This window comes from Hirundo rustica, chromosome 22 (assembly GCF_015227805.2).
Source record: "Hirundo rustica isolate bHirRus1 chromosome 22, bHirRus1.pri.v3, whole genome shotgun sequence".
NCBI lineage: Eukaryota > Metazoa > Chordata > Aves > Passeriformes > Hirundinidae > Hirundo > Hirundo rustica.
In genome coordinates this window covers 1,512,705-1,523,281 of record NC_053471.1, presented here as the reverse complement: position 1 = coordinate 1,523,281, position 10,577 = coordinate 1,512,705, and the positions used below count along the sequence as shown (strand labels likewise).

At 48.2% G+C, this 10,577-nt stretch overlaps 1 protein-coding gene across 1 annotated transcript; it reads left to right on the top strand.

Moving 5' to 3' along the window:
• Positions 1-10,270, top strand: LOC120762217 (ATP-dependent RNA helicase DDX19B). The gene is made up of 12 exons (XM_040084383.2): positions 1-111; positions 1,062-1,110; positions 1,481-1,534; positions 2,414-2,549; positions 4,334-4,426; positions 5,004-5,106; positions 5,650-5,764; positions 5,921-6,098; positions 6,476-6,713; positions 7,709-7,871; positions 9,182-9,373; positions 9,789-10,270. Exons 1-12 carry the CDS (start codon positions 55-57, stop codon positions 9,848-9,850), a joined length of 1,440 nt encoding a protein of 479 aa, XP_039940317.1. The 5' UTR covers positions 1-54; the 3' UTR covers positions 9,851-10,270.
• The last annotated feature ends 307 nt before the right edge of the window (positions 10,271-10,577 follow it).

Genomic DNA, 10,577 nt, shown 5'->3' with positions numbered 1-10,577 from the left:
TGCGCCGCTCCCGCCCGGCGCCATCGCGGCTGCTGCGGCCACCCCGGGCCGGCCATGGCCACCGACTCGTGGGCCCTGGCTGTGGACGAGCAGGAGGCGGCGGCCGAGTCGGTGAGTGCGCGCCGGGGGCCCGCGGGGGCTCGGGATGGCCCGGTCCGGTCCAGCGGCGCGGGGCCCCCCGAGCAGCGCGGCCCCCGCCGCCTGCTCACAGAAAACAGCCATCGCAGAAAACATTTTTCGCCCCTTTTTTTTTTTTTTTTTTTTTTTTTTTGCCGTGGGGGGCAGGGAGGGCCCGAGCTATCCGATTGTCCCTGGGCTTGGGCTCTCCCTTTATAAGCAAACACCCATTTTTACAAAATTTTATTTATTTGTTTACCTACTTACCATTATTTTTAAAATTTCTTTGCCTTCATCCTTTTTTTTTTTTGCGTATCCAAAGGGCAAAGACATCCCTCCTCACCCTCCATCCAGACGCTGCACCGCTGCAGGCACTCACCCAGCCTTGGCTCTATCTTCCAACATTCAAAAAAAAAATCCCTCTTTCTTTCACATTTCTTTTAATGAAAAATATAAGTTTGTACCTCAGAAAAATCGTTTTCTGTTTTCTTTCTGTGTTTGGGCACAGAACACTCGCCGAGCCCCTGGATGTGGGGAAGACCCTCGGGGCTGCTCTCCCTGCACATCTCAGGTGGTGAAACAAGCTCATCCCGGGGCAGCTTTTGCTGGCCAGGACAGTGCATGGATCCCGTTTCCATCCTGGATTTTCTTCCATTTTCCATCCACAGAGCTGTTAGGGAGTGAAGGCTGCAGGACAGAAAACAACCCCTTCCCCCTGTTGTCATTACAGCTTAGAAAAACTTGTATTTCTGTTAAAACTCCTGCTTAGAAATAGTTGTATTAAAACCCTTGAAATCGAGTTCCTCTTGTATCTTCATCCCTTCCAGTTGAGCAGGGTTTGTGCAATACTTGATAAATGCAAAGCTCAGGTTTCCCTGGCTGGAATTAAAATATAGGGATCTCTATTTGAATTTCTCTGATTTTGTGTTTTTCCTTATTTCCAGCTGAGCACTTTACACCTGAAGGATGAAAAAACCAAACCAGATGCCAATGGTGAGTTCCAGCTGCTCAGGTGGGCTCGGCAAGGGTGGAATGTTTCCCTGTGGGGGTTCAGAGCGCTGCTGCCGAGGTAAATTCCTGATAAATCCTGAGATCCCAGAAGAGCTGAGATTAAGGAGCAGCACAGACTAAATGTTTTGGTGTCTCAGGGAGCTGTGTGAGCAAAATCCACAGTTGATGTGGTTGCTGAACTCCACTTGGAGCTGGAGCTTGGGTTTCTTTGGTGCAGCAATGGAGCAAGGCAATTCTCCTCAGGAAAATGAGCTGTTTTGTTGATTTTCCCAGGATATTCCCAAGCTCTGGGGGTGTGGGCTGTGCCTGAGGCCTGAGCTCACCTCTGCCCCCCAAATCTGTTCCAATTCAGGTGCTGTTGTCAAGGCAGATGACAATGTGGAGAAGACAGAGGATGAGGAGAAGGGTAAGTGCCTTCCTGAAAAAAAAAAAAAAAACAAAAAAACCTTTGGCAAGGAAATTAATTTAATTATAATTATATTGATCTAATATATACTTAAAGCAAGTCTGCCTTATGTCTCAGGACCGCTGATCTTGTATCCTGCCCCAAGGACTTAACTGTAAGACATGTCCTTCCTCCATAACACTTTTAAAGGCATTGTGTCCTGTAATAACTTGGGAGACTCCTGGATTAGAGTGGAGAGAAATAAGGGGATAGCAGTATCCTCAAGGCAGGACTGGAGACAGGAGCAGTTGGATAACCTGGAGCTGGGACTGCTGTAGCAACCAACGAGTTGCCTTTATGCAGTGGCTGTTCAGAGGTGGGTAAAGGCTCGAATTCTTTCAGGAGGTGGTTTTAGGGAACAGATGTAGTAGTGAAACCCCAAAGTGCAGCAGTTTAACCTCGTGTGGATCTCCCTTACGTTCAGCCCTTGTGTTTCAGCTCTGAAATCTTTTAAAGTACCGTTTAGCCTCAAACTTTCCTTTAAAACAAAACCCTAGGAGGTGTCTGCCCACATGTCAGTGAGGGTTGAGGAGGCCTTACTCCGTCCCAGGTGGATGCTAAACTAAAATAATCTTAAATAAGCAGAGATCTGGAGCTGTTAAAATCCCTCTTAGAAACTGTTCTCCTTTGATTTGTCTTGCTGGGTGTTAAATGGGGGAATCTCTGGGATCTCTTGGTTTCTCATCCAGGAGGTTTGGGCTCCTCAAGCCATTACGCTCTAATGAAGAATTTCAGTATTTGGAGGGATTTTGTCCCTTTTAAGTGGCTCAGGAGTTCAGTGGGAGCAAGACTGGAACAGGCCATGACTGATGGATTTGTGTTTTCCCCCTCCTTTCCCAGAGGACAGAGCTGCCCAGTCCTTACTGAACAAGCTGATCCGCAGTAACCTGGTTGACACCACAAATCAGGTGGAGGTGCTGCAGAGGGACCCCACATCACCCCTCTACTCTGTCAAGTCTTTCGAGGAGCTGCGCCTGTAAGTGCCTGCTGGGATGAGCGAGAGCTTTTTCTGCATGGAGCTGTTAAATCCTGGGATCAGATATATTAAACAGGCTCCCTTATAACTGGATTTTTCAGTTTGTCACGGGGAGCCTTAATCTTAAACTCAGGGAGAGAGAGCAATTGTGCTACAACTGCCAGAGCAGATGTGAGTTTGGAGCCCGTCAGGTAGTTGGAATCTCTCCTCATGTCCTGAAAAATTCCTTAGTTGCATAGGGGATACCACTTAAAAGTACATGGGTTTGTGTTTCAGGTTACTGCCAACCTGTCATTAAAAAGTGAGTGTGTCGTTTGTATTATTTTAAATTATTTATCTGGGTGCCTGGTGGGGTTTCCATCTGAAACAGCAGAGAACAGCACGAAGGGAAAAATATATCTTTTCCAGTGATACTGGATTTATGTACTGGAGAGACCAGTGTTTTCTGGCTTCCTTCCCATTGAAAACCTGTACCAGTGCACCTTTCAAGGGATGATAACAGTATTTGGGGCACAATTAATGGATATATGTATTAATATTCTGAAGAGAGTGTCCTCTTGGGATCTGTCACGCTTGCGTTGGTCTCAGGTTTGTTGCTCTACAAGCTCTGCAGGAAAATGGGAGCTGAAGAGCCTTCTCCCCATGAAATGCCAGGATGTTTTGCTTTGTTAGTGTTTGTGGTTGAATGTCTACAAAGAGAAGCTGAGGTCCTGCAGTGCCTGTTAGACTAATTCATTCCTGTGTTTCAAAAGGCAAACAATCCCAGGGAGTTAATGACAGGGACAGCCAGCCTAATTGAGTCTTCATTTTGTTGTGACTCTGAGTATCCTTGGCAACTGGTGCAGAGTTGGGCTTTGTCTGTCCTTGCTTGGAGCAGCACAAGGTTACGTTTTCAAAGAGCTTTTGTTCTGGCCATCGCTGGAAAATAATACAGGAGTTTTGCAAAAGCATGTTGTGCTGAAAAGGAAGTTACTGCCGTGGGAAATGTGGGCAGGAGAGCTGTGACCTGCTTTGAAAGGAGAGCCCTTCTGAGAGCACTCATAGCATCCAGGGAGCACTTGGGGGTCATCAGCTGAGAGTTTCCAGCACTATAACCTGGATTTTAGGTTGTTCTGGGGTCTCCTTGTCTACACAAGTGTCTGCTGAGAGTAGTAAGCTCCCTCAAGAGAAAGCAGTAGATGAGAGTTTGCTGGCCAGCAGTGTCACCAGGCAGTTCTGGGTGTGAGGGCTGGTTTGCAGCCACGGATCACGAGGTGTAGTCACAGCAGACTGAGCTAATTAACAGTCATTTACCTGAGCCAGCTGAATTACAGAACCCACACGACTTCCTGAAGTCCTTGCAAGGATCTCATCACGATCACCCTGTTCCTCATGCTTTGTCCTGCGTTTGAGTCATCGAGGAGTGATAATTTTGGCACCGAGATTAGGCATGGCTGAGGAGATGGGATTGGCCTGAAGGACAGGATTAACGCTTTCTGCTCTGGGATTCCTGGATTGTCTGAAAAGCTGCTTTGGAACAAGCAGTGCTGGTCTTAGACAGGCTTTGCCCTCGAGCTGGGACAGGCAGACTGACTTAATAAATCCGAGGGATTTTTGCAAAGCTTCCCGTCCAGACTTCTGCTGTCACTTGCAGCTTCCAGATGCTGACCAGAGTTGTTTCACGGGTGGGATTGTAGCAGGGACAGCTCTAGGATGCCTTTTTGAGGGTTTTTCTCACCCTTTTGTACACAAATGAAAACTGAATGGACTTAAATAGGTTACAATATAAAAATTTCTCTTTTCAGGAAACCACAGCTCCTGCAAGGAGTCTATGCCATGGGCTTCAACAGGCCTTCTAAGATCCAAGAGAATGCCCTGCCCATGATGCTTGCTGAACCGTATGTACAAATTCTTCCTACTCTCTGCCAGAATAGAGGGATTTGAAAGGTTCAGTGTGCTGCTCCAGAATTTGGGATGGGAGGAGGGGGATGGAGAAACACTCAGGGTACGGTGAAAGGGTTCCCATGCCGAGGTGTTTCTGTGGTCATTAACTGTGTGACAGCAGCCCTGGATTTGTCCTTTTCCTAGGGCTGGTACTGAGCATGCTGTGCTGTGGGGTTTGGGAGGTCATTGCCATTTTCCTCATTAGTTTGGGAAGAAATAATATGAAATAGCTCAAAAATCCTGGGTAGGCAGGAGTAGCTGAGGTGCTGATTTTCCTCTCCACAACCCTGAGCTGGAACGTGTGAGATACTGAGACAGTGAGGAAAACTTGTGAAATGGGAAATTACTGAAATTCTCCCAAATCTCCATAATTGAGAAACGCTGAAGGAGGGTGTTGAGCAGGAAGAAATTCCTGCCCCGTGGAGCATAGCTGGTCAAGCTGGCCATGGATCCAGAGCAGGGGTAAATGTGACAGGATTCAAATGCCACCGTGGTGCTTCACGCTCTGAGCTGTGCCTGCTGTGCCCCCAGCCCACAGAACCTCATCGCACAGTCACAGTCTGGTACTGGCAAGACAGCTGCCTTCGTCCTGGCCATGCTCAGCAGGGTTGAGCCTGGGAACAAGTATCCACAGGTAAGGTTTGTGGGATGTGGCTGTTTCGGGGCGTTCCCTGGTGGTGCAGTGCCATCTAGTGAAGAGGCTGAGCTGCTGGGAGGCCTTCAGATGTAAATTCATGGCTTGATGGAGCCGTGGTGTTACTTCTTGAAACTGCTTAAAGGGCATGGAGGTTTGGGGATTTATCAAAATGCTTTCGGTGCAAAAGATGTGGATTTTGCCCCAAGCTTGTTCCTGTTAGTCCTTCCTGTGCATCACACAGGATGCCAGTGCTCTGTGAGGGGTTAAATCTTTCTGGGAGGACTTAAATCAGAGAAATAGTGCAGCCTGAAGGGGGTTGGATAAGTGGGTTTGGGGTGGAAGAGAAGGTAACTGTGACAACAGAGTAGACAACGCCTGGAGAGGGACTTTTTAAATCAGATTTCCTCATGGGATGGTTGAGAAACTGTTCAGCCACTTGCATGTTCGTCTTAAACTTTCCAAAGAGGATTTTAAAAAGCAAATGTGATAGTGTTGCCCTGTGTGTTGATCACCTCACTCGTTATCCTTCTGTTCCTCCAGTGTTTGTGCCTTTCCCCCACATACGAGCTGGCACTTCAAACAGGAAAAGTGATTGAACAGATGGGAAACTTCTACCCGGACCTGAAACTGGCGTACGCTGTCCGAGGCAACAAACGTAAGTAAGGGGAAACACCGCAAACAGCAATGAGGGAATGATGCTCCTCTGGTGCACCAGAGCTGTCAGGTGGTGAAATAGCTGGGTGAGAGAGGGCCAGAGCATTTCCCTGTCTGCACAGCCACCCTAGAGCAGCCCTTCCTTCTGTCTCGGCAGTGGAGAGAGGGCAGAAGATCTCGGAGCAGATCGTGATCGGCACACCCGGCACCGTGCTGGACTGGTGCTCCAAACTGAAATTCATAGATCCCAAGAAGATCAAGGTGTTCGTGTTGGATGAGGCCGATGTGATGATTGCCACGCAGGGCCACCAGGACCAGAGCATCCGCATTCAGAGGTACGGAGCGGTGCCACAGGGGCAGCGGGACCAGCGCCCTCACAGTGAAACAACGAGATTGAAGTGATAAATTAACTCTTGTCCAGGGGGTTCATAGAGGGACAGCCTCAGGGGATGACCAGCAGTTTCATTTCCTTGCAGAATAAAAATCCTGTGCCCTGGAGCAGGGTTTATTCCTTTATAAGAAGGTAAGTCTGGATGTCTGTGGTTCATGAGGGAGCGATCGTGGGTGGGTAAGATTGGTTTTACTCTTTCCAGCCACTTGAATAACCAGGTTCCAGGGTTATGGTTTTCCTTCTTCCATAGCATGAATTCCATCAGGATTTCAGGAGATGACAGTTGTGTGGGAACCCTCCTTATTTCTCTCTCTCTTCCAGAATGCTCCCCAGGGACTGCCAGATGCTCCTGTTTTCAGCCACTTTTGAGGATTCTGTGTGGAAGTTTGCTCAGAAAGTTGTTCCTGACCCAAACATTATCAAACTGAAGCGTGAGGAGGAGACCCTGGACACCATCAAGCAGTATTATGTTCTGTGCAATAACAGAGATGAGAAGTTCCGGGCTCTCTGTAACATCTACGGCGCCATCACCATCGCCCAGGCCATGATCTTCTGCCATGTGAGTGCTTCCAGGGAATGTCAGTCCCAGCCACCCCCTCCGAGTCTGCAAGCGCTAAAACCAAGCCAGACACGGTTTCCAGAAAGGAACTGAGAACAAAATTGCCCTTTTTGGTTTCTCTGGCTCAGTTTTTGAGTGAAATCCTGAAAGCCACGTTAGCCCTCGCTGGTTTGATTCTCAGGGTTTGTCCATTCAGGAGACAGCATTGGACTGTTTTATTCCTGAATGGTCGTTGTTGTCCCTGACGTCCTCTGAAGCAGAGATCAGAGTGATGAACATTTTTCCAAAACTCTGAATTACTGAAAAAATTTAAAAAAAAACAAACCGTGGTGTAGGAAAATGAATGAAAATAGGGCAGAATGAGGGATTGGGAAGTCTTTTGCTTCTCTAGCTGATACAGAGCTGTTCCTGGGACTTCATTTCCCTCAGGTAATTGAGGATACATCTCTGAGATCTCACTGTGAATCATACTGAGACTTGGTTTTCTTTTTCTCAAAGCTGCCATAATAATTTTTAGGGAAAAATCAAAATCTTACAGAACAGCCAGGCAAAGTGAGCTCAGACAGGATGAAAGTGTTTGGAGACTGCTGCAGCAGTTTGCTTTTAGGCTGTCTCAAGACATAACTGGAGCTCAAACAACTGTTTAATTCAAGGCTGTGCAGAGCCTCTGTGGGATTTCACAGCTACATTCAGGTCTGACCCTGCCATTTTCCAAGCTGAGTAGTTGTAGTTTTGTGACAATTTTCATGAGTTTTTGGTGTAGGGTCACTCTCCAGCAGAGCAAAATCCGAGGAGCAGAGCACAAAGACAACGTGTCCTTTATTAATCAAGGGCTCCTGTGGTGGCTGAGGTGTACTGTCCTCCTCCTGATACAGTTTGTAAGGGAGACAAAAACTGAGCAGCCACAGGGCTTCCACTGAGCCCCTAGAGATGTTTATTGGTGCTTTCCAGCATTCAAACCCTCTCCCACACGTGGGGCTGGCTGTGTGTTGCAGACTCGGAAGACGGCGGGGTGGCTGGCGGCCGAGCTGTCCAGGGAGGGCCATCAGGTGGCCTTGCTCAGCGGGGAGATGATGGTGGAGCAGAGAGCTGCCGTGATCGAGCGCTTCCGAGAGGGCAAGGAGAAGGTGCTGGTGACCACAAATGTCTGTGCCAGAGGTAGGACACGAGGGAATGGGGCCAGGTGATACCTTGGGGTTTTTAGCTTTCATAGTTTTCATGTATTTGTAACCCTGCAGTTCTTTAGCGTGTGACTCCCAACTGCACACGCAGCCTCAGCTGCTGCTCTCCCGTTTGGGTCACACACAACAATTCCTCTCCCGCCCATCCAGGACTCCATCCCTGTGGAGAACGGGGGGAACACAAGGATCGCTCCCCGCTCCGGGCCGGGTTCCAGGGAGGTTTTGCCGAGCTCTCTGCGATGCCCTAGGATTTTATCTTTTGTGTTTTCCGTGTTTTTGTGCTCCCGCGGTTCTTTGGCGTGTGACTCCCAACTCCACACGCAGCCTCAGCTGCTGCTCTCCCGTTTGGGTCACACACAACAATTCCTCTCCCGCCCATCCAGGACACCTCGCTGCCTCAGGGCCCGAGGGATGGGAACAGAAGGGAGCTGGGGCAGCGAACTTGGGGTGAATGACTTCATCAGCTGCGGCTGTCATTGGAGCGTTAACCCCCGATGTGCAAACGGAGCCAAGGGACCCAAGTGTGAAACCCGAGAGCCGGGGTCCATTTTTGGGTGCAGCCCCTGGGGGCTTCATCTGCCCCAATGTACCTGAGGGCCCTTCAGGAAATAAATAAAAGCAGTTATGCTTTTTATTCCCTGGATTTTGTCTGCCCTGTGTTTTTGGGCAGCCTAAAAAGGCATCACAGGGAGGGCTGGAAGCAGCACTTCCTCAGATAACACATATCCTTGGCCAGCTCGCAGGCAGAATTTGCATCCTCACGTGTTCCAGTTGGGAGAAATTGGTGTCCTTCCACTGTGTGCAAACACAGGATTTCTTGTTGGCTTCCTGCTGCTTGAGATGGCAAAGTCCATCCTGTGAGAGTCTGGCACCAAGCCTGCCTTGTGCTGCTGACATTCAGGGTTTGCAGTGAACGTGTGCCCAGGTACAGAAAACTGAAAAACAGTGAAATCCAGTTCACCACCCCAATAGGAATTTGTGGTGTAATTTGACATCCTGGAACAGTCAAGACAGGATGGTACTTGGAAAAAAGTAAGTGGTCTTTAGAGCTTTGCAGGGAAAGAGAGAGTTTCTGAAATATTTAAGTGCTGATACAATTTCCAAAACATTTAAGCGCCTTTGGCTGTTTCAGTGGGACTCTCTGCCCTCACAGCTCGATATTTTATTATTCCCAAGTACCCCGTGAGGATTATTGTGGAAAAGCTCCATTTCAGAGTCCGAGGAGGCTGTTCCTGCTCTCTAAAAGAATTGCAGTTGTGTAACGCGATGCTTTCTTTCCTTTGGCAGGGATCGATGTAGAGCAGGTCTCCGTTGTTATCAATTTCGACCTGCCTGTGGATAAGGACGGAAATCCAGACAACGAGACCTACCTGCACCGCATCGGCCGCACCGGCCGCTTCGGCAAGCGGGGGCTGGCCATCAACATGGTGGACAGCAAGCACAGCATGAACATTCTCAACAGAATCCAGGAGCATTTCAGTACGTACCCTCAGGCTTTCTCCTTCCTCTGAACCGTTGAATCTCTGCAGGGTTTGACTTGCTGGATGCTGAGCGGGTCTGAGGGCGTTTGTTGAGCCTTAAGCGGGTGGCTGAGGAGCACAGCGGGAGCGTTTGGTGTAGAGTCACTTGGGATTAGGACCTGCTGCCTGTGACAGGAGCAGAGTAAATCAGGCTGTGTTTGCTGGCTGCCTGCACAGTCCTTGAAGTGGTTGTTCCAGGCTTGGGTAACGCTGGAGTACACAGATGGGCCTTTGATAAAAGGAAACTGGTTTAATTTGTATTTTTAAAACCTGACTGAACATTCCCTGATCAGAGCTCAAGTCCAGCTGAGGAGAGCAGCGTTCGCTTCTCTGCTCAGTGTTGCAAAATCTGACCTATTTGTCTTCTTTCCCAGACAAAAAGATAAACAAATTGGATACTGATGACTTGGATGAAATTGAGAAGATAAATAACTGAAATAGCTGCTGGAACTGGCGTGTGCCCTACTGTGGAAGCTCTCCCACTACAATTGGATCAGCGTTTGGATTGGCACAGCCTCTTGGCTCGTCCCAAAAAGGACTCTTCAAGATATTAGTACACAAAAATTACCTCATTTTCAAAATTGCAGTTGGACTTCAAATTGTGCAACTGTGGGGAGGAAGAGGAAATGTTTACAGAAGCTTTTAACATTTCTTAGTTTAGCCTTAAAATGGGATGATCTTTGGAATTCTGAGAAATACACTTGCCGAAAGAGAGGCAATAGAGAATTATCTAAAATTTTAAACAAAAAAAAAAACAAACCCCAAAACATTATTGCCTTTAATTGGAATAATATGCAGCATTAACCTGATCAGTTTAAATTCAACAGTTGAATATATAATGGACATAGGGAAAGGACGAGAAAAAACCTAAAAACCCCAAACAAGGCAGCTGGTTTTTGGCTAAATACCTTGTACAAACTAGGATGTCATTCTTGGCGCTCCCCTGAGCTCTTTAAGACTCATTTCTGGCTTTCTGATGGATTTGCCCTGCTTTTCCTTACATAAATTGTCCTGAGGATGTCTCCAGTAGCTCCTACTCGCAAACACAGGTGCCGTGTCGCTTTGCTGGGCAGTTCTTTTCTTTTCCTTTGTCCTGGATTTGTTGGGATGGCCGCTCTCCATGACGTGGGTGGTGGGGACACTACACGAGTTCATCCCGAGCG

Bases quoted from the DNA above. Each gene is read 5' to 3' on its own strand.
- LOC120762217 (XM_040084383.2), top strand. From the start codon at position 55: ATGGCCACCGACTCGTGGGCCCTGGCTGTGGACGAGCAGGAGGCGGCG. The intron at 2,550-4,333 runs GTAAGTGCCTGC...TTCTCTTTTCAG, and splicing joins TCTTTCGAGGAGCTGCGCCT to GAAACCACAGCTCCTGCAAG. The intron at 5,107-5,649 runs GTAAGGTTTGTG...CTGTTCCTCCAG, and splicing joins CTGGGAACAAGTATCCACAG to TGTTTGTGCCTTTCCCCCAC.